The 27,984-nt window shown below is 42.3% G+C and overlaps 1 protein-coding gene across 1 annotated transcript in view; it reads right to left on the bottom strand.

Annotated features, from left to right (window-relative positions):
* PIP5K1B (phosphatidylinositol-4-phosphate 5-kinase type 1 beta) overlaps window positions 1–27,779 on the bottom strand; it is a 214,206-nt gene extending 186,427 nt beyond the window's left edge. Inside the window, exon 1 of the mRNA XM_060102269.1 lies at window positions 27,711–27,779. Coding sequence (XP_059958252.1) covers window positions 27,711–27,779 — 69 coding nt within the window. The remainder of the gene's footprint in view (window positions 1–27,710) is intronic.
* Between the last annotated feature and the right edge of the window lie 205 nt (window positions 27,780–27,984).

Raw genomic sequence — 27,984 nt, 5'->3', positions numbered from 1 at the left:
TAATTTTTTTAACATCTTTATTGGAGTATAATTGCTTTACAATGGTGTGTCAGTTTCTGCTTTATAACAAAGTGAATCAGTTATACATATACATAAGTCCCCATATCTCTTCCCTCTTGCGTCTCCCTCCCTCCCACCCTCCCTATCCCACCCATCCAGGTGGTCACAAAGCACCGAGCTGATCTCCCTGTGCTATGCGGCTGCTTCCCACTAGCTATCTATTTTACGTTTGCAGACCTACTAGAGAATGGACTTGAGGATACGGTGGCGGTGGGGGGGGGGGGTAAGCTGGGACAAAGTGAGAGAGTGGCATGGACGTATATATAGCTGACATTTTCTGAGGGTTTATTGTCATCTAGGCATTGTCCTAAGTGTGTTCGAGGTATTTTCTCCTTTAGGTGCATTTATCGTCAACACAACTTGATAAGGAATGTAAAACTATTACTCCTGATTTACCTAAGACGAAACTGGCTCAGAAAGATAAAGAAGCTTATTCAGAGCCACGCAATGAGGAAGTGATAAAGCTGGCCCTTAACCCCAGACCTGTTAACCCTGAGTCCATGCTCATCATCAACACATCTGACATCATAACTGGACACAGGAATGCAGAGATATCAGCTTTGCCAACTGTGCTTCTCAACTCAGCACACACCCAGCTAAATTCTATGGTTAGTCTGTCTACTTGTTTCTTGGCTGTGTGGGCCTATTTCCAAGCAATATCAAGCCAGCTTCTATTCTTTTTATCTGTGCTCTCCATGGACCAGCAAGTTCACGGTTAACTCTCTTTGCCCAGAGGTGTAGAGGTGGGTCAGGGCCAAGCCAAGCCTCACTCCTCTAGAGTTCCCACGAGACAGTTTCACAGAACTCTGCCAGTTAGGTACACGGAGACGTGGGCACTCGATTGAAAGGCTTCCTAGACGGGGCCAAAGTAGAAAGGTTTCACTACAATATTGGCATTTTGGAATCTTTAGAAAAGGAATTAGAACCTAGGCTTGTCTACCAGCTTTCCATAGGGCAGGTGTAGGAAAGACAACCAACCCCTCTCCGCCAAAAGAAACCCTCGAGGAACCTCCACTCTCTTATCCATCCTTCCCAGCCTTGTATTAGCCCCGCTTACTTTGAGAGGATACTAACCGCTGCCCACCTACACCCCTACCTCTTATGCTCTTGCTGCATATGAAGACAGACAGACAGACAGACAGACAGACAGACAGACACACACACACACACACACACACACACGCACTGCTGTTGTTGCTGTTTTAGGGAATGGGAGGGGATAATTACAACTCCTTAAGGGAGGCTAAGACCTACAGGGACATTGAATATACTTCTGGAACTACCGGTGGTATATAAGATCTTGTTGTTCTATCTTTTATCACCTACTTGAAGAGACTGCAAACCTTTTCTTTTCATTCCACTGACTTCTTCAGTTTTTAAAAGAATGTCTTTAGTTAAGGAGGAGAAATAACCCAGCACCTCTCAGTGCTCCAGTACTGCTGGCAGGGCCATTGGTCACTATTCAGGAGGTAAGGTCTCTGACTTCATAAAACAGGTGGGTTTAATTGCTATACATTTACTCAAATAAAGAGAACAAAAACAGAAATGAAACTTCTTCCTGGGGCAGGGATCCTTGGATTTTTTTTTCCATTTATGCTTCGATTTGTATTAGTCACAATGCTTTTAATAACTAAGTTTCTTGATCTATAAAAAATAGATGAGAAAAATAATAAATGGTATAGAAGCAGACATATACCATAGTATAAAATAGCTTTGCTTCTTCTTTCAAACCTCTCCCAGTTTAATTTTTTTCCCCTTAGTTTAATTTTCATGACAAACTCTTTAAGTAGGCCAGAGGGGACTTTTATGAATATATATTTAAATATATATTATATATAATATATATCATATATTATATATATAATAAATATTTCATGTATAACATATTAAAAATATTTTAATATATTAAAAATATATTTTAAATATATTTTATGAATATATATAATATATATTATAATATATATTAATAAAGTATAAAGTATATAAAGTATATATTTTATAATTTATTGGAGTATAATTGCTTCACTATGCTGCTAGTTTCTGTTGTCCAACAAAGTGTCCAGTCATATGCATACATATATCCCCATATCCCCTCCCTCTTGCTTCTCCCTCCCACCCTCCCTATCCCACCCCTCTAGGTGGTCACAAAGCACCGAGCTGATCTCCCTGTGCTGGGCGGCTGCTTCCCACTAGCTATCTATTTTACATTCGGTAGTGTGTATATGTCCATGTTACTCTCACTTTGCCCCAGCTTCCCCCTCCCACCTCGTGTCCTCAAGTCCATTCTCTTTCTTTTTTTTTTTTTTTTTTTTTTGCGGTATGCGGGCCTCTCACTGTTGTGGCCTCTTCCGTTGCGGAGCACAGGCTCCGGACGCGCAGGCTCAGCGGCCATGGCTCACGGGCCCAGCTGCTCCACGGCATGTGGGATCTTCCCGGACCGGGGCACGAACCCGTGTCCCCTGCATCGGCAGGCGGGCTCTCAACCACTGCGCCACCAGGGAAGCCCTTCAAGTCCATTCTCTATGTCTATGTCTTTATTCCTGCCCTGCCACTAGGTTCATCTGTACCAGTTTTAATTTTTTAGATTCCATATATATGCTTTAGTGTACAGTATTTGTTTTTCTCTATGATACCATAATATATACATATCCATATGTATGTTATAGGAATAAATAACATTTATGGAAAATATATACACATATGTATATATATATTTTTTTACAGGAATAAACAATATTTATGGAATAGAAAGGCAAAGCTCAAGGATCCAAGATTTCCGGGACTTCCCTGGTGGCGCATTGGTTAAGAATCCACCTGCCAATGCAGGGGACACGGGTTCGAGTCCTGGTCTGAGAAGATCCCACATGCTGCAGAGCAACAAAGCCCGTGCGCCACAACTACTGAGCCTGCGCTCTAGAGCCCACAAGCCACAACTACTGAGTCAGCATGCCTCAACTACTGAAGCCTGCTCCACGGGCTTGTTGCTAGCCCTGTGCTCCACAACAAGAGAAGCCACCGCAATGAGAAGCCCATGCACCACAACAAAGAGTAGCCCCCATTCGCCACAACGAGAGGAAGCCTGCGCGCAGCAATGAAGACCCAATGCAGCCAAAAATAAATAAATTAAAAAAAAAAAAGGATCCAAGACTTAGAGGGAAGAAAGGGGAAGGCTTATAATTGCTAAATGAGACAGAATCATACATAAAACAAAAATAATTTTACAAACTGAAAATACAGTGATTTCTGTAGATTGACAATGAAAAGCATCATTTGCTAGAGATGTGCTGCCTGTCAATCTTCGACCCTTCTTCTATAGGTAGGTCCTAACACTCCTTATAGAACAGGACCAGCAGCTGTCAGACCAAGGAATGATGGATGCTGACAAAGGATGAAAAAAATGGCTTCTCTTTAAATTCCTAGGATCAAGCTGTCTTTTCTGAAAGGATGGGGAGTGAAGCTATCCCTCCTTTCACAATTAAGTTAGTTTAAATGATCATAACAGTAATTGTTAACAGTGTTATTACTACTTGCTTGGTAGTTCTGCCCATATTTCTGATAAGCCACAGAAAAACAATGCCAAGAGAGTTTTTAACAAAAAGATCTGAAATGTTAATGCTAGTATTTATCTGATGGGGCTTTAAAATATGGAATTTAGGTGTTTCCTTAATACAAAAAGATTGGTTCTAAGGATTTAAAGGCCCTAATATAATAATTGCTTTTGTGAGATAAATATGCACATATACTTCTATAATACTGCCTTAGATTCTGCTGTAATTGTTTTAAGTGCTTATTATGTATGGGCCAGGTCAAGTTACTTGCATTATTGATTTCTCACCATAACCCTATGATCTTCCTCTTATGGATGAATACTGAAATTCAGAAACACTGCACATCTGAAAGATAAATTCTAGGTCATTTTGCACAAAAGACTATGCAATTAAAATGTATAGACAGAAGTAGAGGTTCTTTATGAATCTTTCAAGAATCTCAATAACCAGGTTAAAGTTAGGGGATAATCTGAGACATTGTGCACAGTTTCAAGTAGGGATTAAGCATTCTTTGCCCATGTAACCTGTATGTTTCAAGATCTAGGATTACATTGCATTTAAGATGTGATTTTCTCCCTACACATTTTCTCTTTTAGAATCATGGAACCATTTCCAAAATCTTCTGTCTTAGAACCCTGTACATTTGAACAACAACAAAACCCCAGCCATTGTAGGAGTTCAGGACTTTCCCGTCTGCTTGCAGCTCCTTCGATCCATGTCTGATGGCTTTTTCTCCCTTGCCTCTGGATCCCTCCTATCATGGCCCCTTCAAATTACTGTGGTTTTCCTGATCCCAAAAGCTAGGATCGGCCCCTTCTGCCAGAAAAGCTCCCTAGGTCTCTGTAATAGAAGCACTATCAAAACCCAGCTGGACACCTGGGCTGCAATTAGGATGGAAGGGAAGAGTCCCTGGCCAGCGGGCTGCTGGTCACTGAGGCGAATGTGATGGACTGACAGGGGCCAGTACCTCCCCCTGAATCCCTGAGAAGCTCTACTGTGGGGTCCTGCCTGCCTAAGATGTTTCTGCATTCACCACAGCTCCGGGTCGTTGGAGAAGCTTCTCCCAGATCCTTTCCATGGCACCATGCCACCATCTATTGTCCCAGGCCCTCTGTCTCCTCTCACCTACAGCTGGATGCTGGGGGTGCAGGACGAGGCCCAGACACAAGTGAAAAGACACTTGATTGGAGGTTCCTTGCTCTGCCAAACCAGCTTTTTCACCAAAGGTAGAAAAAGAGAAGAAAAAGCATTCACAGACAATGACTACTGCTCATATTTCATAAGGCCACCATATTAATGAACAAACATGAACAGACATTTGCGATCAGCAATAGGCAGAAAAATCTGAGTTTGGGACCCCTTCTGCTACGGGGGGTGGGGGTTGTGAGACTGAGAAAGTTAATGATATCACTGGGCCTCAATTTCCTGCTCTGTAAAATGAAGGCATTTGACTAGATGATTGCCAAAATTTCTTCCCCATCTAAATTTCTATAAGTCTACTTTCTAATTTCACTTATTTTTCAGTCTATGCAATCACCAACCAGAAGCCACTTGTTTTGCAAGGTTTAACGTATTGCATTCCAACATTTTCTCTCTGCTTTTTTTTTTCCCATTACAGTTGCTCCTTAAAAAATACAACATAAGTAAATGCATTTTGCCTACTTTAGATCACAATCTTTAAAGTAAGTAAGACTGATACTGAGAAAGGAGAACAGGGTAGTCTTTTCTCACAAGAGAAGCAGGAGGAAGCAACCTTGCTTCACCCATGAGCAATTCCCAGAAGTGCCAGCTGGATAAAGCTGAAGGTGCTACTTATGTGTTTGGTCTTTTTCTCTTGAACTCAGAGCATTATTAAATTGATTTTGACATTGCCTAAGGTCATAAAAGTTGCTGTCAGAGTTACCAACAGATAAACACCTAGTTTGGGATTCTTCCTATGGGAGCTCGCCACCAGATTCAGGTAACTTTCTGGACCTTCAGGTGATGTGACTGTTCTTAGCAAGTTTCTTAGAACCTCTTGACTTGATCCCAACAAACCAGCCTTCCAGTGGCCCAGCTCAGATGGATCACTGATGGCCCCAGCTGGTGGATGACCTGCTATTAAAGTGAAAGTGCCTGACCCACAGTCCACTGCTCAGTAGAGGGCTGCTTCCTTCCATCTTTCTTGGTAACAGAGGAAACTGTGGTGGGCTTCTGCAGCCCAGACCTCCGACCCTACACTCATTCTCTCTCCAACTGTGCTAACCTGTCTGCCATCTACCACAGCACCTCTTTAGGCCCTGCAGTAGCTAACTCTCAGGATGCATATAAGGAAGCAGTTTTCTGTCTAGAAATTTCTGTGTTATGTTCTCTTACGTGTTCCTTCAATCTGCTGTAGAAAAGGCCTGGCTGATTCCCGACCTTGTCTTAACTTCCGATGGCCTCCACCTGTGTTCTGACCCACACCTCCAACTTCTGCTCTTCCAGGTCTGCTTTGATATGACCTGGACCTGTGCACAATCCTTGCACCCTTCTTCCAGCACCAGTATCCGACACTCGGCTTTAGGCGGCTCCGTGGATGGTTGCTTAGAAACGGCTTGGCTTGTGAAATAGACATACCTGGTAAAGTATGTGGCTCCGGGGCAATTTCTGCAGTCTGGCTGGGTAAGAAAATAGCTTTTCCCAAGAGGAGCAGTGTCTCACTGTGAACTGAAGGGAAGGAAAGCAGTCCCAGTCTCTTCGATCGACCACCACCAACCAGGGCTGCTAGACAAAAGTGCAGATGGTCCTGATGCGAAGCACCACAGCCACTCGTACTGATGGGTTTGCATCGTCAAGGAGCGTTAATTTCATGGGAGTGGAACCACCTGCCATCAGCCCTGCAAAATGAGCGTGATTGGAAATACCTGCATCTCTAACCCATGATTTAATGTGGTTGGAATTTAACCACCTGGTAATGGGGAAAAACCCAAACAATATGGAAATTTTTTTTTTCAAAGATTCAAAAAGGAGCAAGGAAATACAAATCATTCTTATTACACTCAGTGCCTGAGTAGCATACAGCATACGGCCAGGGCTCCAGCAGCCTCCTGACCACTTCTTCCCTCCCTGGACCCTTCTCCCTTTTCAACTACTGCTGTCATAGTAGACTTTGCCAAGACTTGACCATACTGAGGCCTGGTTCCTCACCTGCCATAGGGTTCCCTGATTGGGCTGTTTTTGTAAAGAATGGATAAGGGTAAGGCATTCCTTAGTCTTTATAATCGTAATTATCTTCTTTAATACTATGTTTGGTTATCTAAATTATACCATGACCCACAAACAAAAACAATACATCTAAATCCTCAACCACAGAATCCACAGATGTGAAGAGCAGAGGGAAGCTGATTTTCAATTCTAGTCGCTGCGAATAGAGGCCTGAAAGAGAGTGCACAGGGGCAGTTCTGGGACTGTGGGGCAAACTTATTCCTTTACCTAACCGGACTAGGGACACTTCCTCAAGCCATGCATTATACTGGCATGTTTATTCCACAATCGAAGCTGTTTCTAAATTAATCAACTCTTCACATAGCCTTCTAAAGCCAAGTATCAGTTAAGTCATAGATTCCCTTAGGCCAGGGTTTCTCAACCTTGGCACCGGTGACATTTCAGACTGGATAGTTCTTTGTTGCATATGTGGGGTCTGTCCTGTGCATCGTACGATGTTTAGCAGCATCCCTGGCCTCTTCCCACTAGATGCCAGTAGCACTACTTCCTCCAAATGGGACAATCAAAAATGTCTCCAAACATTGGCAAAAGTTCCCTGAGGGGAGGGGGACAAACTTAGCACTGGGTGAAAACCACAACTTCATCTAAGTGCAAAACTCTCATAATATACACGAAGATAAATCACCTCCTATCTGCTGGTGAAAGTACCGTGTTGATGCTTAATTTGTTGTCTGTGTATATGGTGTCCATGTCAAAAGAATGTCTTGCATGTTAGGTTTATCAAGAACAATGTCTTGAAGTTTCACAGTTTTTTTTGTTTGTTTGTCTTGGGTTTTTTTTGCGTTATGTGTGCCTCTCACGTTGTGGCCTCTCCCGCTGCGGAGCACAGGCTCCGGACGCGCAGGCCCAGCGGCCATGGCTCACGGGCCCAGCCGCTCCGCGGCACGTGGGATCCTCCCGGACCGGGGCACAAACCCGTGTCCCCTGCATCAGCAGGCGGACTCTCAACCACTGTGCCACCAGGGAAGCCCCACAGTTGTTTTAATTCATGTTGTGTTGCACCAAGCCAAGTGCAAAACCTAATTACTGAAGTGATTTATAAACAAAAAACCAATGATAGAGCAGGACAGGAAAGTGCACTCTGTTCACCTTTTCATGATCCTGGTCCTTAAAAAGGCTGCTGGCATAGTGTGTGTGTGCAGACGAGCCTGCCCACCCTCCCTACCTTCCATGTCTACTTGCACACGTACACACAAACAGGGGCTACTGTGGCCCAGAGCAGATGACTCTCCAGTTCCCCAGGGTAAATGGCACAGGAAGTATTTTGGCCATCTGCTCAGGAGAAATGCCCACGTGGAAATCGACATGAAGGGTGTCTCTGGGGTAGATGGCTTGGTCTGCTCATCCCAGTGTGGCCACCAAAGGCGCTGGCAACAAGCGCAGTGTGCTGAGAAAGGCTGAGGACCCTGAAACTTGCAACTTAAGCTCCAGCTCTGCTTCTTGACTCAGCACATTCTTGGCTAGAGATAAGTATTTGGGCTTTTACTTCCTTACATGTTAATGAACAGTTTTATCAGAGGCATTTCCAACTCTTAACAGTTTAAGTTTCTAAGAATATAATGCAGACAAATGTCACTCCCACCCACCCCACAATCCTTCTCCTTTCTAAATTAATCATTCCTGTTATTTCCACCTCGAGTGATGATGAGTATTCTCAATTCAACAGAAACTGCAAAAATGCACAAGATATCCGATTACTTTCAAGAAAAAGGACTAATCCTGTCATCGGAGGTGATGACCTTGTTCCTATGTTTTTGCCCAAGATTAAATCTCTGTGGATAGCTAGTGTTCCATTTTCAAAGAACTACTAAAAAGGTCCATTCTAGTTAACCCAAACTGTGTGCTGAAAGATGGAAAATACCAGTCCCATGGTGCATATGAAGTCACCAGAGTATTTATAGCCCTTGATTCCAACCTAGGGATCACTTGACTCTATACCCCATGGAGAGATTTTCCATATATCATTTCCTTCTTCCAGACATGCTTCATAAACGTGACCTGCTTCTGTAAACACCGAAGAAATCACATGGCAAATGGTACTGTGGGAGATGCATAATAATACAGGAAATGAAGGACACCATCTGTACTATCTCCAGCAGCGAGATCAGCATTTGATTTTCAAAACTGTGTTCAAAGACTGAAAAGTAATATGGCTCATGTTACTACTGTAACATGAAACAGTAAATCTTTGAACACATGAGCCATATTTGCTTTTTAATCACATGGAATAATATCAGAAGCCCAGTTTCATGCTCACACCTTGTAAAATGATCTCTTATCTATGTAAATTTATTACAGAAAGATTTAGGTCCTAGACATATGTTTATTACTCTTGTTGATTGGAGGGAGGGAGTTAAATAAAAGCGAGAGGGGAAAGAGAGGAGGAAAAAGAAATAGACAGGAGATAGTCTACACCTCAGGACCGCTACACCAAGGTCTACTGACAGTCTCAGACAGACATGATAAAGGGATGGAAAAGTGCTCTAGGTACACAGAGAAAGACGCTGTTAAATTATATTAAGATCGACCCCTAAATATGTCCATGTCCTAACCCCTAGAACCTATGAAACCTAAGAGAATGTTACCTTAGAAGGCAAAATTTTACCCTACAAGGTTGCAGATGCAATTAAGGATGCTATTCAGTTGAACTTGAGATGGGGAGATTGTCCTGAATTATGCAGATGGGCTCGATGTAGTAAACATGGGTCCTCAAAAGTGAAAAAAGAAGAGGCAAAAGAGAGGGTGAGTGAGATGTAAAAAGGACTCAGCTGCCATGGCTGGCTTTGAAGATGGAGGAAGGGGCCACAAATCAAAAAATATAAGTGGCCTCTAGGAGCTGGAAAAGGCAAGGAAATGGATTCTCCTCTAAAGCTTCCAGAAAGGAATGCAGCCCTTTGGGACACCTTGATTTGAGCTCAGTGAGATGGTACTGGATATCTACCATACAGAACTGTAAGATAATAAATTTGTGGGCCTCCCTGGTGGCGCAGTGGTTGAGAGTCCGCCTGCCGATGCAGGGGACACGGGTTCGTGCCCCGATCCCGGAGGATCCCACATGCCGCGGAGCGGCTGGGCCCGCGAGCCATGGCCGCGGAGCCTGTGTGTCCGGAGCCTGTGCTCCGCAACGGGAGAGGCCACAGCAGTGAGAGGCCCGCGTACAGCAAAAAAAAAAAAAAAAAAAAAAAGATAATAAATTTGTGCTGTTTTAAGCCACTAAGATTGTGGAAATTTATTGCAGCAGGGAAACTAATGCATGTATTAATTTTAAAACACTCTCAATACTTTTAGGTCCTGTCTACCTGAGGCACCCCACCTTTTCATCCACCAGCCCCAAAAAGATGGATCTATTTATAAACAAAATGTTCTACTGAGACCTGTCTGGAATGGTTTATCTTTTTTTTTTTTAAAGGCAAAAGTCACATGCTGGCAGCTCACAGTTAGTTTAAACACACTGAAGTCAGACCAAGGGGACTGATTGTTGGCTGACTATCTCTTTCTTTAAACTCAATACTTACAAAATTATTTCTAAAGCATTCTTCACAGCTAATTTGCACTGGGCTAAAATTAAGGAGATGGGTTTATATCTCTACAGTACCAGTGAATGGCAGAAAACAGGCTCTAAATGACCATTTGTTGAATGAATGAATGAATAGATGGGTGACGGGTTTGACATGGAAGAGTACACATCTGGCCTTCTGGATGGGAGACGGTCTCTACAGGACCTCTGTGGACTACAGATGACCAAGGATGGACCCAATAGGAACACAGCACTCTGGTCTTTCTCCTTTTCTTTCCACGAGACCACTTCTATATCTTAGTCTCTGGTTATGTCATGATTCTCCTAGGCTTGAAGAGCAAGTGGGGTAGGGTCACAGTGCCATGCTTTATACACACTTATTTTAAGCTTACACACACTTCAGTTTATTTTATTTTCTTACAAGATTGTCTTGTAAGTCTCGTGACAGGCTTTTGATCATTTTCTGGTGTACTCATTTTCCCTGGACCATAGAAAAAGGGGGAAATCTCCACTTTTTCCCAGAGAGGATTAATCTTTTTAAACCCATAGAGTCATTTGAGTCTCTAATCCACAGGGTATTTAAGAAAGGGTGGGAAAGTATGCAAGATATTATCGCCTTTGCACCAAAGGAAAACTAGCACAGACTTTCTTAAAACAGTTGAGAAGTAAAATGTAACCTCCTGCCTACCTTTCACCTTCTTCACTTTCACTTTTCTATAGCATCCTGCATGCACTTAATAAAGCAATTGTTCCAGGGGATGATCACAGAATCAAAACCAAACAACAAACAAAACAACATTAAAAACCTGAGCAACTTAAAGGGCATTTGGTTGTCATCCACATCCTCAATTTTACAAATGAAGAAAGAGAAGACCAAATATAATATAAAATTACATTCAAAAGTAAAACTGAGATCAATAAACAAAGAATTTCAGGTGGAAAAAATATGTTCCCCCTCCTTTTTCCCCCAAAACACAATTTCTGAGAATGATTTCAACAACTTGCCTACCCCAGAATAGCTCGCGGAAGGCATTAAACCTTAGGATAATTTCCACACAGATTACTCTAGTATGGGGGAAAGATCAGCAGGCCTATAGGAAGAAATTCTAAAAATTGTCCCAAACTATAAGGAAATAATACAATTATCCTGTCCATCTGAACTGATACCAAATCTAAATTAAACAATATTTTATGAAAAACATGGTTTTATTATTTTCAAGTACTTAGAGTATCTCAAAAAGAGAATTGTGTTTCCAGTGACTGCCTTTTCATTGTCTGCTTAAATCAATTTTACAAAAAAGTCAATATCCAATTAAGGTTTACAAAAAAACTTTTAATAAAACTAGAGTCAGGAAGAAACTTTCTTAATATGAAAAACAATTATTGAGCTACGTGACAACATTATACTATTGGAAGCACTAGAGTGACACTTCCCAAATGCATTTGACCAAGGGATTTGCATTCACGTATCTATTAATAATGTGTGTGTGCCAAAGAATGCACTCTGAGAAACAGTGCAAGAGCCATTTGCCCTTTAAAATCATGAACAAGACAAGGCTGTCCTTTTATCATGAAGATTCTTTGATACTATTCTGGAAGATCAAGCTAGTAAAATAAGACAAGAAAACCAAATACAAAATGCTGGTTACAAGGAGAAAACTTATAATTCACAGATGATATGATTATTACCTGTAATATTCAAGAATCAATCATGGACCTAGTGGAATAGTTTTAAAAGATCGAGTTGGCACTTTATAAAATATATGCACACGAATCAAGATCTTATACATTTCTAGTTAGAAAATGCAATGGGAAAAAAAAAAGAATCCTATTCACAGTAGGAATTAAAAAATCCCAAAACAGTAACAAAAAAATCCCATATAAATTACTCAGAAGTATATTTAACCAAAAAGAGGTACAAAATCTTTGAATAAAAATTTACTGAGGAGCAGAAAAGACAATAAATATATAGACATTTCATTCTTGGAAGAATAGAGATGCTACTTCTCCCTAAATTCATTAATAAGTTTAACAAATATCACAATAGAAATCTTTTTAGAGGAAATGACCTTAGAAGTCAAAAGTTCAATTAAAGGGATAAATATAAAAACATCAATCAGGAAATTTTTGAAAATTAAAAATACCATGGGAGGTCTTACATTATGAATATTATAATTAAAACAAGGCATTACTAGCACAAAATTAAGAAATGAAAGCAAAGACAAAAGCTTTAAGGGAACTATCAAGAAATCTGACTTTATAAATCTTGAGTTAAAGAAAATTAAAAGCCTAATCTAAAACCAGAAAAACACTGGCAACAAAAATGCAAGCCTTTCATATATAAGTAGCTCTTAAAACAGATAATCCTCAAAAGAAGACATGCAAGTGAATAAAAATCATCTGAAAAAAATGGTCAAACTTACTAGTGATAAAAATAAATGCAAATTAAAATGAAAATTAGGGCATTTTCCACCTATCCTGTTGGCAAAGATTTTTGAAAATAATCGTGCTCAGTGTTGGTGAGGACCTGGGAAAATATGCCCTCGCCTGATCAGCTACAGGTAGTCTAAAGTGGGATAACTTTTTGAAAGGTAATTCAGTAATAGTGCTAAGATGTCCAGACAGTTTAACTTGGTTCATGAGGTCAGGGGCCAAGTCCCTTGTATTCGCTGCTGTATTCCTGCTGCCTAACACCAGTAGGTGCCCAGATTTATCTACTGAGTAAGAACACATGAGGAAATAGGTATCCTAAGGCCTTGGAAGCTGAGAACAAAGATGCTATCCTGCCTGGGCCATTGGGTGCTGAGTGCTCTCTCGTCATTTGAGTTTCTAATCCACAGGGTATTAGAAATCAAAATCACTCAAGGTGATTTTGCTAAGGATGAGTCTGGGTCAATAAGTAGGAAGAGTGTGGATGGTTGTAATGTTTGCTATTCAAGAGTAGATTGCTAAATTCCTCCTTCATGGGGCTGGAAGCCTGAGGGTAAAAGGTTATGGCCCGGTGCCTCACATTTGGCCAGACTCTGCCTTGGGCACCAAGCACTGTGTGTGTCCCTGAAAGGATTCTGAGGTCCAAGGGATGCTCCACTGGCATATGCTCCACCTGCTGCTGCTCTGTGCAGCTTGTCTTCTGGCAGGATACCTTTCCCTTGGCTAGAGCACCCAGGAGCTTTATCATACTGTGTAGTTTCTTCCCACCCATTTGTAAACTTGCCTGAAACATTCCAGAACCTCTGTAATCCAAATAAATAAATAAATAAATAAATAAATAAATAAATAAGTAAATAGCAATACATATGCCAATGGAAGTATTCAATATACTTTTAAAAGCCTGCTTAAAAATTAAATGAATGAATAACAAGTGTGGTGATAAACATCAAGGTGGCTTAGGTAGGCATATTCCAGATTTCGAAAGGAAATGGAAACTGAGGACATTTTTATATGTAAAACTCCCTTGAAAAACAGGATTTCATCTTACCAAGCATAATTTCAGAAGACTTCATCCTTTGATTTTGTTCACAAATGCAACTTCACTGCTTCAAAATCTCTTTTGTATTTACAACTTTAAGACACCCCTAATTTATATTACAGTTATATCCAAATTAAATGTTCCATAGAACAGAGGAGGGGAGGGAATGGTGGAACAGATTTGTTTTCAAGTTTCAAATAATTAAGTTAAAAATAAGGAAATGATCTTGGGGGAGGACTGTGCTGATCGTGCTGCTTAGTTTTTCCATGATTTTCTTGAAAATGCATGGAACACAAAGCTGGACTTCCCTGCCCATCCCCACTTCTGCCCTCCTGCTGTTTTCCATGACACACCTTCACCCCATTCTACTGCACTCTGTGCCCTTGGAAAGAATGACTTTTCATTTCCTCAGGAGAATTCCACTGGCCCAGGACGAGCAGCTAGAACACTTAAAGGCAGAGACAGATGAGGAGAAAGGGCTCTTGAAACACTATACAGTTACTTCAGACTATTTCAGACCCTGGGTGATGGTAAAGCTACAACAGAAGACCTCAGATTTTTATTTAATATGCTGGAAAGCAAAGAAAACAGTTCCCCTTTCTGGGGACAGTCTTTTATTTTTTTTTTTCAGGTTTCTTTAATGGACAAAAGTTAGATTTCCTTTTGCCACTGAATCCCACTGCTTTTCGAAAACAACCTGTCAACAGTAGAACTGCCATCAAGAGAGGACAGCATCTTAAGCTACTTGGGATTCCCAGTTTGAGCAGGGTCCCAGTATGGAGAAGGGGGCACTAATATCTGTTGCTTCACTAAGAGTTGAGCTCTACCGGGTCTGCCAGGTCCTTGTTCTCAAGGGGCTTAAGTTCCACTGTGGGTGAGTGGGGATCCAGCAACAAGAGTAGAGATTTAACATTTGTACAGCCAACTACCATCTTCCAAGTGCCTTCTCATACATCCTCAGATCTAATGCTCAAACCACACTGTGGTACTCCTGGACCCAGACATTCATTGTCTTGCACAAGGCTGAGTTCATAAACAGCAGAGCCAGCCTGACTGCCCGGCCACACCCCCTCTCATCCGTGGCTGGTGAGGAAAGCAGGCAGGAAGACCCAAGGGCCGGCACTCTCATCACTGCCTGTTTTTGGTTCCTGAGTGCAGCTTGAAAGTCTGCACTCCTCCACGATTGTGTGAGGGATGTAGCTGCTTTTAAAACTGCTAAGTTATTATTCCCTCTCCCTCCGTCTGCAATAGCAAACCCGAAAAAATCATGGATCCTGTTTCTTTCCAAACTTTTGTAACTTTATGTTACAAACTTTATGTTTGTTACATAAAGTTACACACACACACAAAAGGGGTGTTTACTAGGCTGCTGTGCTAAAGAAACAGACTGTCAACCAAATCCTGATCTCCCTGACAATTACTGGCCTCCATCTAGGGCAGCCTTTAATGGGGCCAACATCCAGAAAGAAAAGAAACTTTATATGACAGGGATGGGAGAAGAATGCCTTTTAAAAGTGATTGCTGAAGCTCTTCCCTATGTGCCTGATCATAAACAGTCTGTGGACCACAGACTAAGGGACTTGAGGATGCCATGTCATGAACAGCCAATTTTCAAATATCCCTATGGATCCCCATGACACAGACAATCACTATCACCTTTGAACAGAAAAAGCCAGAAGTGAACTGAGCTCTCTCAAAGTGTTCTTCCCATGATCTGCATATTCAAAGCCCAAATTCTGCCCACTTCTTCCCCGCCTCCCTCCCCCCAAAATATCTCACCTCTAACTGCAGATCTGGAACTGTAGGCTCAAGAACATATCTCTCTGGAAAGTCTACAACAATTTTAGAATTAAGAAGAAAAAAGTGATACATTTCTTCAACGCTATGTGTCAGGCACTGTGTGGGCCCTACGGATGTCAAGAGGATTGGGCAAGGCCCCTGCTCTCCAGCTGCTCCCAGAGCAGTTGGCAGGACATAATTTCCAACGGTTATTACAAAACAAAGTCATCCACGATATAACAGTGGTAAGTCCAGGAGGCCTTGGAAGCAGTGACAAAGAGTCACTACCTGGGAGCATGGGCAAGGGCCATGAGAGAGCTGTTTCCAGAATGAGGCCATTCTACAGTGATCAGCATGGGCAGAGAGGAACAGGGATGGACTCATTCAGTGTGCCTGGAGTCAGGTGTGTGTTGAAGGTAATGGCAGAAGATGGGTTAAGACACACCCAGTGGGCGGAGGACTGCAAACGATTTCGTATGCTGTGCTGTGGAGTGTGGGTTTTCTCTGTAGGTAACAGAAGGCCAGTGGAAGATCATAAGGGAATGACTTGGCCAGCTTTGTTTATGTCAGGAATCTGACACTCTGGAGGAGAGGGTATTAGGAGGTAATATCAAAATGTGGGTGTTCCTTAGTCTGGGGGCCTCTCTTTTCCATCTGTCTCGCCAATTCCTGTGAATCAACAGCTTGACAAACTGAAGCAGAACCCTGGACTTCTCCCCAGTGTCCCAAATCCACACTTCCAACTACCTACTTGATTCTCCCCTTCGATGGCTCACAGACACCCCCAAAGTGACATGTCCAAATTGGAGATCTTGATTTTCCCTCACAAACCTTTCCCCACACCATTCCTTTCCATCTTGATAAATGGCCACAAAATCCACCCAAGTGCTCAGGTTAGAATGCTGGGCTCATCAGTCATTCCTGTCACCTCACCCCCACAGGCAACCATGAGCCAGCCCAGTCCATCCTAACTCCGAAATATACCTTGCACTTCTTTCCTTTCCTTCTTCCTCTTCCTAGCCTACTAGCTTAGCTTAGGCCACCGCCTATTTCTCTAACCCAGGGCTTCTCCAATTAGCACTACTGATGTTTGGGGCAAGACAGTTGTTTTGTGAGATTGTCCTGTGCATTGTAGGACGTGTAGCAGCATCCCTGGGCTCTAGCTGCTAGACACCAGGAGCAGTCCCTGCCCACAGTTGTGAGAACATTGTCTAATGACCCTGGGGGACAAAACCAGCCCCAGTTGAAAGCCACTGCTCTCAGCTCAGGCTGCCTCTCTCTTCCATGCTTGGGACGTTCCATCGCACTGGGCTCTCCTTCAGGTCCTTGAATCCACTTGCTCCTTCCTGCCTCCAAGGCTCAGCAGATGCTGTTCTATCGAGAACACTCTCAATTACACTCTTCTGTCAGCCGGCTCTTTCTCAAGCTTGTGATCCCAGACCTGTGTCACCTCCTTAGGCTGCCTTGAATACCTCGTCTAAAAGGTAGCAGTACTGCCTGTGTTTATTTTCTTCATAACACTTTTTTTTTTTTTGCGGTACGCGGGCCTCTCATTGTCGCGGCCTCTCCCGTTGCAGGGCACAGGCTCCAGACGCGCAGGCTCAGCAGCCATGGCTCACGGGCCCAGCCGCTCCGCGGCATGTGGGATCTTCCCGGACCGGGACACGAACCCACGTCCCCTGCCTTGGCAGGTGGACTCTCAACCACTGTGCCACCAGGGAAGCCCTTCATAACACTTTTAAAGGTAGTAATAATTTTATTATGCTTACTTTTTCAGGTCTGTCTCTACCACAACAATGAAAGCAGGGCTAGGATTATGTCTGTCTTGGCCGCTGTCTTACCTCCAAGGTCTAGCTCAGTGCCAAGCTAAACAAATATTCACCAACTAAATAACTGAGTGAACGCACGGACGTACAGTCAGACGTATGTCTTAGAGCCCAGGCACTGACCACACCCTTAAAATGGACAAAGCCACAATATGAAAAATTAGCTCAGGAGAACTAGAACGTCACCTAGACAGCCTATATTTCAGCTCTGTGCTCAATAACCAAATGCACCCTGATCCATAATGCAAAGCAGATGGCAGCACATCTTGGATGAAGAGAAAGCACTTGCATAAAAGTAACAGTAGGTCCCATCTTCTCTCCACTGGGAAATAAGTACAGTTAGACCCTATGATTGAACCCAATTCCTTGTAATTCCTTATATTCCTTATAACTGGACCCGATTTATATCTCTGGGTGTCTATATATATATATGTCTCAGGAATTGAGCAAAATCAATTCAGGAGGACAAAGGACCTTAATATTACAGTCCCCAGAGACCACACCAACCTCTTTTTCTTCTCTGCCTAGTGCTATGTCAGCCACCTCAGGGGTGATGGCTTCCATGCAGAGGGCGAGCCATCTCATCTTCCTTTCATAACAAAAGTCTCAGATGCAGTGAACTGAACTCACCGGAAAAGACAGGTGTGCCATCTGGGGGAATGTGATTCCCATAGGGGAAAATAACTTCTAACTTGGGTCACCCTTTGACCCAATTCTTCCTTTATCAGGTCTTTTTAGCTACTGAATAGGTTATTAGTGAGTTATTACCTCTCTGTGACAGTCTACCAAATAGTTAGCTTCTAAAACATGTTCTCCTAATTTGACAGTTCAGAATATGTCACCCCCTCCAAGTAGATCTCATCCCTTCCTGACAATTTTGAGTTCTGTGGTCAAGAATAATTTTTGAAGTTATGACTTTATTCATCATTTTATTTCCAGTGTTCTGCTCAGTGCCCAAGGGATCGATTTGTTTTTCATTTCAAAATGACTATGCACTTTCTAGAAAAAAGTATTCTTGAGGCTATAGTTCAGATTCTATATTCAGAGGTGAGACACTTTGGAGGAGACAAGTTGGCTTCCGAACCACTAAATTAGGGAAATCATGCTCTAAAATTGTTGATTTCCATTCATTTTTCCCTTTCCAAAGATGGCTGGGTTTATCTGTGCCACTGGCCCCCATTATTCTACTGGATAATTGAGAATTTTCCATTTTAACGTCATAGGCACCACAGTATTCTGAGGAGAGTGTACTGGTTAGGGTCTGACAGACCCTAGGGAGAGACAATCAGGGTGAAAATCCCAGCTTTATTCTGCCACTGACTGGTTGTGTGGCCCGAAGCAGGTTAACTTAACCTCTCTGTACCTCAGTTTTCTCATCTGTAAGATGGGAATAATAGTACTACTTCATAGGGTACTTATAAGAGTAAATGAGTTAATAATTCTAAGTGCTTAGAATGGTACCTAGAACATGCTAAGCACTTAATAAATGTTAGTTCTTATTACTAGCATAGCTTTTAAAATGCTTCCAACTGGTAATAATTATACTTTAATTTGCTGAATTAATAGATTTCTGGCTAGAATAAACCCACTGGAGTCTGAAAAATAAGATGCTTCCAGCAACCAATGATTCTAACTTCATAAAACATCAAAAGTCCTGAATAAGCACATGGCATATGTCCTATTAGTGTCTATTAAGTAGATATAAGCCGAGAATCTAACATACATTGCCTGTCATCTTTTTTGGAATCCAGAATGAAGAATTCCAGAATTTTAAATATCTATGATCTTATGCAACATCTTAAGAGCCACCTTTAATAATCCTTGTTAAGTATCCAGGCGAGGGAAGAGGGGTGATAGTGATAAAAATGGTCAAGCCCTGAGCATTGGGACAGGAGCCTGCTGACCAGATCAGAACCTGCTGGCCAGGCTGTGCAGGGAGGCATGCAGATCACCCACGGATATTAACCCTTTTAACTTGAAAACAAAAGCACCCTTGTGCCCTGAGAGCAGGTGCTCCAGCTCAGACGCTACAGAAACACTGGAAACCCCAGCTTCCCAGCCCGTCATGAACACCAAATGCAACAATGCAGTGGTTCTTATTGCCCCCAAAGGAAACTGTGCAGCAAGTTTCGGGTGTAGCATGTTATCCCCTGGAGTCAGTGTTTGGGGGACTTTCCATGGTTAACCAGGATGCAGAAGCGTGGCAAACCTGGGTGGCTTAACATACAGATGCTCCCTTGGAAGTGAATGCTAAAAGAGGTCACTGAGAACTGAACGGCTCAGGGAACCACCCTGGGGGCGGGGGTGGGTTAGCTTCTATTCCTATTCAGAAGCTCCTGATAGTTTTTGCTTAATTACCTGCCACTTCTTTCTTAAAAGTCATCAAGGCAGATTTGAAATCATTTGCTTTAGGACTTTTCAAGGAAGAAGACAAGCACGGGTGATCTTCTATGGAAGCTGAGGGATTTGGAGGGAAGATCTGTACAAAGGGGTGGATGGCAATGGTAAATGCTTATACGTGCTTCTAAACTGAACGAGATTATTTAAAAATTCCCCCTCTCTGAATGGTGCAGCTCATCTCCTTGCTGCCTAATTTTTTTTTTTACATCTTTATTGGAGTGTAATTGCTTTACAATGGTGTGTTAGTTTCTGCTTTATAAAGACACAGACCTACTTGCGGCCTAATTTTCAAAGCACAGAGGCAAGCCCACCATTAGAAGCACATCTTTCTCTCTTATTTCCGAAGCCACTGCTGCTGGGAAGGAAAGACTGTCTTCTTCCAGTTCCGCCTACTCTATGATGCCCAGGCCAGACCAGAGCCAGCTTCAGGATGCTAAGTGACACTTCTCCCCGTAAGCCCAGTGCTGGGGGAGGAAGTCACACTGGCTGCCATGCTCAGTTCTAACAGAACTAAAATCTGATTGGAAATCAGAGGCTGAGGGATTCTGCTTTTGCTAATACGACAGTCACTTCACTCCTTGGCATTCCACTTTTCCCAGGATGTGTTCACAGCTGTTAAATTGTTTGATTCTCACAGAGCTGTGAGCAAGTATTAATCACATTTCATCAATGAGAAAAATAAAGATTCAGATCAATTAAGGAAAATGCCTACGATGATACAACTAGTATCTAAAAGAGCTGGGGCTTCCCTGGTGGTGCAGTGGTTAAGAATCTGCCTGCCAATGCAGGAGACACGGGTTCGAGCCCTGGTCCGGGAAGATCCCACATGCCGCGGAGCAACTAAGCCCGTGTACCGCAACTACTGAGCTCACGCGTCACAACTACTGAAGACTGCGTGCCTAGAGCCCGTGCTCTGCAGCAAGAGAAGCCACCACAATGAGAAGCCCGTGTACCACAACAAAGAGTAGCCCCCGCTCGCTGCAACCAGAGAAAAGCCTGCGTTCAGCAAAGAAGACCCAACGCAGCCAAAAATTAAATAAATAAAAATAAATAAATAAATAAATAAATAAATAAAAATAAAATAAAAGAGCTAGACTCACATCTACCCTCCACTTAAAAGGGTAGTTGAGTTTGGCTGAAAAACCTTGTCACTGCTAAAATTCTGATAATTCTTTGTTGTGGGCTCTGCCCTGGGCATTGTAGGATGCAGCATTGCTGGCCTCTACTTCCTAGATGCCAACAGCACTACGCCCCCAGTTTTGACAACCAAAATGTATCCAGACATTGCCAAATGTTCCCTGGGCACTGGTTGAGAACCACTGGGTTAGGGTGTTTTGGATTAAGGTGAATTAGGAATATCACTTGGAATGCCAAAGGATCACTCTTCCTATAGACCAATGTAGTTGCTATTGATGACAAGGGCCGCGTGATGCAAAGACAAAGCTGTCTCTGTTAAGCTACAGAGTGTAGCTCCACCAACGCGGAAAGCAAGGGTCTTATTTCTGGAAGTCATGGCTTTCTAGAGTCTGAAGGGAAGGAAGAGCAGTCAGGGCTTGGGACACATGCTAACCCTTTCCCCCACCCCTTCTTCCCATCTTAAAATGTTATTTATTCAATTTTTGAATAGGCAAAACATTCATATGGTTCAAAATTAAATAGCCATCAAATGTATATACAGAAAAGTTTCCCTTGACTCAAGATTCCCACCACCCATTTTTCCCCAGAGGCAGTCAATGTTGATAGCTGCCTGCTTATCTGTCAGAGATGTTTTATAAAAGAGCTTGTATTTAAATAAATGCTTCCTCTTAGTTCAAAGTATTGCTGAGTCATGACTTCACTCATGTTTAGAAAGTCATAAGGGACATCTTCCCTTGCCATGTGGTAAGAGGCAGGCATCGTCCTCCCACCTGGTCCCTGCCTGCCTCCACTGAGAGGAACACTGGCTGAGACAGTGGATTTACATGACAACCTAGGTCTTAAAAAACAAAACAAAATGAAAAAAAACCTGGGGAACTTGGGTCAAGGACCCTGTTTGTATCCAGAGTGGTCAGTTTCCTACTAGGTCACTCTGGGTGCTCTCATCACGTGTGCCCATCCTGGCGGAAATTGGTTAACAAGATTCAGACCACATCTGAAGTCAGGGTGTTTGATGGTGCCAAATGTGGGCCCTCCAGACCTCAAGTAGCCTGTGGTAGTCATCAAAACCAGAATCTCCTAGTGGGGACCTGTTGTGGGTAGGCCCAGGATGGAAGGGGGGGTAGAGGAGGGAGGATGACAAGCCTGGAAGGACACCTTTGGGATGGAGAGGTGAGACAGGGAGGAAAGCAAAGGGCAGCCCTAAAAATTTCCCACGCCTATCCACGGCCAGCCGACTGGGAAACACTGATCGATTCCGATGGACAAGTCACCAATTAGGACATCATGTGGCTGGAGCTTTTCATCATCTTCCTGACAAAGAATTGCTAAGGGACCTGGGATAAGCCATTGAACTACGCTGACCTGTCTGTTTTGGAAGGGTGGGGGAAGTGGGGTGGGCAATTTCCTCACATACAAAAGAGTAACAACTCAGACCTCTGGCATTGGTATTTTAACTCGAGTTTAAACCATTCTTTTTTTTTTTTTTTTTTCTTTTTGCAGTATGCGGGCCTCTCACTGCTGTGGCCTCTCCCGTTGCGGAGCACAGGCTCCGGATGCGCAGGCCCAGCGGCCATGGCTCACGGGCCCAGCCGCTCCGCGGCATATGGGATCCTCCCAGACCGGGGCACGAACCCGTATCCCCTGCATCGGAAGGCGGACTCTCAACCACTGCGCCACCAGGGAGGCCCAAAACCATTCTTAAAGTGAACTGAGGTCCTGCTTTCTGCTTCCTTCCTTCCTTATCACCTTGTTAAAAAACATCTCTTCTTCAAACTTCTCTAGTTCCATCAATGGCAGAAAATTTCTAGTAGTTACTCTGATTGGAAACTTTCAGGTCACCCTTCATTGTGGTTTAGACTGTCATTTCATCATGTCACTGATCTCCGAACCAGTGTCATGGTACCTCACTGCCTAGAGTTGCGCTGTCCAACATGGTAGGTGTTAGCCACATGTGCTTATTTAACTGAAATTAAAATTTAAAATTCCTTCCTCAGACACATGGGTCCCATTTCAAGTGCCCAATAGCCACACACAGCTTGTAGCTACTGTATTAGTACAGATTATAGAACATTTCCATCATTGTCAAGAGTTCTAATGGATAGTGCTGGCCCAGAGCATGAAATCCAAACTCCTCGAACCAGCACTCAAAGCTAGCTGTCACTTAGAGCCAGCCCATACTTCTGAAATTGCCTCTGCTTCCCCCAAACAATGACACGTAGCTTTGTCTAGGTCAGACTCTACTGTCCCTCCAACAAATTCATCCCTGATTCTGTGCCTGTGCCCATCGGATTCCCCGTCATTGAGACAAATGACTTGGTTAGTCAGTGCACAGTCGTTGAATGAGTGGCATTTTCTGCCATGACAAAAAGCAATGAGGCATGTAAGAACTTTTTATCCCAGCAAAATGTTCTGCTAACAAACAAGTCCAAGAAAAGGACTTTTCCCCAGAAGACTGTAAGGAACTTTGGGCTTGTCAGGACTTGCTAGAGGATTAAGTGAAATGTCACTTGTCTTCGCATTTCATACCACTCTGCATTGTTTTTTTTTTTCACATGGGCCTCCTATCTATTTTTTTTCTCTTAAATAAATTGTATGGATATAGGAAGCAGAGACCAGGCCTTACACGCATATCTTTTGCATCTTCCTCTCCTATCTCACTTCTCTACCCAAAGAGTGCAGAGATTGCAAACTGGCCACCATGTGAGGACCAGATATGATTGATACAGTTTGTTGCTTTTTCCAGAGTGTTTTTTTTTTGGTAAGAACAGGAAAGGTTGCTTTATTCAGGAGGCCAGCACCTGGGGACATGGTGGACTCCTGTCCAAAAACTAACCGCAACATTCTGCTAGACCATGAAAGTTTTTAAACGGAGAATCATTTGAGGAAGGGGCCAGAGTCTTTGTTATTTTCCACTATGTACAGTCTTTCTTCCAGAGTGTATTTCTGAACAATTTTGAATCAGTTGCCAATCTTTAACAATTAGGAGATTTTACATCAGAATCTACATTTTGGGTTTCTTGAAAAATCACTTATCTGGCAACCCTGGGTGAGGACTCATGCAAAGCTCTATTAGCTAGCGTTTAAGGCCACCTGTCCCCTTTATAAAAGGAGTGTATTCTCCTGTTTACCACCTTCCCCCTGCTTGTTTACTCCCTTGTTACCTGCCTGGCCCCTTAAAGCCTCTGCATTTACAATTCTTGTGGAAGACACCCAATAAATGAACTGAGAACAGAAATACTACGCTCTGTAACGAAGCCAGGCAGCCCTTAATGCCTGTCTTCATGGGCATCATGTTTGTTCTAAGCAGCTAAAATCAGAATTCTTATCTCAGCCATTAGCTGAAGACATTAACCTTCCCAACTGATTTTAGCTACTCTTCCTGGGCTTGTCAGGAACTGATAATGGATTCGAGAAATGGTCAACTGGAAGAACAAAAAGCAGCCAGCCTAAATAATCACATGCAAATAATTGAAACTCAGAGAGCATAACAGTGTTCCATGAACTCTGAGTGTTCCGTAAAAACACGTGGACATCACAGCACTCATGATGCTGAATGTTGCTGGCAGCCCAATGAATCTTGACACAGAAAGCCTAAACCCGCTCATTAACTCTAACCCATATTGATTTCTCCTCTTTTGAACCTTTGTTATAGACTACTGTGTTCTGAAACTGTTTTCATGTCTTGGCTCTCCCACTCAACCGTAAGTTCCTTATAAACTCCCTTGATATCCTTCTCACGCCTAGTACCCAAGATCAGAGTGTTCTTAACTCGGATTGGCTTCAGTCGCAGGTAAAATCCAATTGCTCATCAAACTCCTCATTAAAAAGGAGCACACCCCATGGTCAGGGCTTCAGGGCTGGGAAAGAAAGTTAATTTTAAAGTATTTGTAAAAGGGACAATAGTTAATGAAATACAGGGGACAATATTTATACATAGTTAATGATAAGCCTTGATGACACCCACCTAATCTGTTATCATTCCCAGTTTTCTGTCATCTGCACATTTGCAAAGTATAAATTTGATGTCTTCATGAAGGTCATGGGTAAAAATTATGAAGCTACACAGGGTCAACTCGCATCATGTCAGTAGAGACAAGAATGTTCCAGGTACCTTTAAATCAAGATCCACTAAACTTGAGAATTCTCCCGTATCTGCGACCAATTTAATGATTCTTTCATAATAGGAAATGCAGTTAATTTGACATAAACTCTATCTTTATGAACCTCTGCAGGTTTGTAAAAGACATGTGTTTCTTCTCTAAATGTACATAGCTGTATGTTTACTAACCCATGCTCAAATTATGCCGAGGAACAGTCTCACATCTGGTTTCCAGAATGTACCTTTTCCTCATTTTTGAAAATAGGGATGATATTTGCTCATCTCCTGCCTTTTGATAAAATAAGCCTTCCGTTCTTCCAATTTTTCAAAGCTCACACTCAGTGGTTTCCCTATTCTAGCTTCAAGTTCTTTCATCTGGGACATGGTTCAGCTGGGCCTAGAGACAAACACATTTGCAGTAGCTAATTAACTCTTACTATCACCACTCCTAACACCACCATTAACACCTCCAGTTTAAAGACCTTTTGCTTAATGGAGAAGAATTCAGTGGAATAGTTCAGCTGAGCTGTTAACCTGTTGGCGAAGCAACACTTTCTCTAAGTGATCCCATCTTCCTGCTTTGCATAATAACACCACATTAACTGAGGGCTAAAGTTCTAGGCACTCTGCTGTGTCTTGGTGGTTTTCTTACAGAGAGGGTCCTCCTCCTCCTCCCTTGCTAACCTTCCTTTTAAAATCAGAGGTCATCAAAAAGGTCCTTATGCCATCACACATTAAAAAAAAAAAAAATCATTGATTTTTTTGGTCCTCTTAAGTTTCCTGCATCTTCTCTATTTTTCAGAATTATTTGCTATCATACAATATGATTTTCAGTTTTTATAACCTTCCCAACATTGCTGAGTCAGATACCCTGTTAGGGACATTCATCATAGAATCATACCTATAATATTACTGAAAACCTTTTTTTTTTTTTACTAATTCTTGAGCAAGACACACTTAGTGAACTCCAAGATCGCATGGTCACATGCCTTCTATTACTTTTGCATTACTAAAGAGCTCCTGTACATCAGAACACAATCAAGAACCACAATGCATCTTGATGCTGACTGAGAAAACTGCCTGAAACTGCTCTGAAGTAATGCCAGACTGGCAGTTTGACCATCTCTGTGTTGGTCCCATTTATGACTGAATTTACAAAGAGTCTTGGGTAAATGAGATAGGATTTCGTGTTCCACCTGTGTCTGAAAATAAATAATAATGTATTGCTGCCTCTGTTCAGATTAACACATTTTATAAGCTGTAACATGACACTTGTGAGCTCGTGAATCTTTAACCTACTCTTCCCCAAACACATCACCACTTTGGATGGCAAGCTCTCTGTTTATATGTCTAGGTTTGGCTGAGTAGAAAAGTCAGAAGAAAAGATATACCAGGAAAAAGGGCATGTTATTCCACATGAAAATGGAACAGAAAACACATCATGTTAGTTCCATGACCTAAATCTGTGGGCAGATCACATGGCTCATGTGACTTTATGACAAAACTTCTTGCTAGCTATCCATTACAGAGTAAAAGGCAAAAGGAAATGTTAAGGTATATTAAAGCTTCAATACACAAACCTCCTACTCCCCAGAGAGGAGGAGAGCAAGGTCTTTTAAAAGCTAAAAAGCTAAAATGTACAGTCCATTTAAAATCAGGAACAGCAGTGCTTGGGAACATATATTACCCAGTAATGCTTCTGAACATTAGCTTGGTTGCTAGGGACCAAGAATTTATCGAAGTCCAAGAGTGGTCAGGCAAGATACTCTGGGAAGTCTAGAAAGAGATTTTTGTGAAATGGGCTGAAGACATGGAATCTGAGAGGCTTAGAAAGGGGTGAGATGAAATTCCAGGCTAAAAATCTTCTTTAAAGGTAGAAAATGTTTAAAATTATGGTGGCAAGTAGCAAGTCAATTAAAAGATTCACATAGTGAACAAAGAACACTGCACACACATAAGGGCCTTCTTCTTAGGAATAAAAAGGGTTTTCAAGTAACTACCTTCTGTCAATGTTCTATATCACGGAAACGGTGGTGGGCAGAAAAATGGCCCCCCAAAGATGTCCGTGTTCAAATCCTTGGAATCTGTGAATATGCTACATTATGTGACAATGAGGAGTAAGGGTGGAGAAGAAATTAAGGTTGCTAATCAGATGACTTTAAAATAAAGGGATTATTCTGGATTATCCAGGAGGGCTTGATGTAATCACAAGCATCCTTTAAAGTGTCAGAGTGACAGGGCCTGATAAAGACTCAACTGGCCTTTGCTGGCTTTGAAGTTGGAAAGAAATCATGATATAGACAATGCAGGCAGCCTCAAGAAGCTGGAAAAGACAAGGAAATGAACTCTTCCCTGGAGCCTCCAGAAAAGAATGCAGCCCCATAGACACCTGGATCTTGACCTAGTGAGACCCATGCCAGACTTGTGACCTACAGAACTGTAAGAAAATACATTTATGTTGTTTAAGCCACTAACTTTGTGGTAATATGTTACAGAAATAGGAAACTAAGGCGGTAACTTACATACAAATGCTTTGGAGGAAGAAAAGGCTTATGGCAATGCTAGCATTCTAAGCAATAAAAGTGTTCCTCTTTTTGAGCTGAAAAAAGAAGATAACACACTCACTCACCTTTTTATAGGTTTTTTCTTCATTTTGTTTTCCAGGTGCTGCATCTCCATTCTCAGCAGCAGACGACATCTACAAGAGAAAAATGTACCTATTTGAATTTAGATATTCTACTCTGAAATACAATATGCTAATGATACTGTTACCTGTTTGGGTTAATTACATTTTTGTTGTTAAGCTGTTGTCTCCAAGAAAGGAAGAGATTTCTCAGAACACTAAAAAAAAATTCTGTGCTCCCCATTCTTTCCAAAATAACGCTTCACATATAAATCATTTT

The sequence above is a fragment of the Mesoplodon densirostris genome, chromosome 6, assembly GCF_025265405.1.
Source record: "Mesoplodon densirostris isolate mMesDen1 chromosome 6, mMesDen1 primary haplotype, whole genome shotgun sequence".
In the NCBI taxonomy this organism is placed as follows: Eukaryota; Metazoa; Chordata; class Mammalia; order Artiodactyla; family Ziphiidae; genus Mesoplodon; species Mesoplodon densirostris.
Note: the sequence above shows the minus strand (reverse complement) of the source record. Positions and strands in the feature narration are given on the sequence as shown.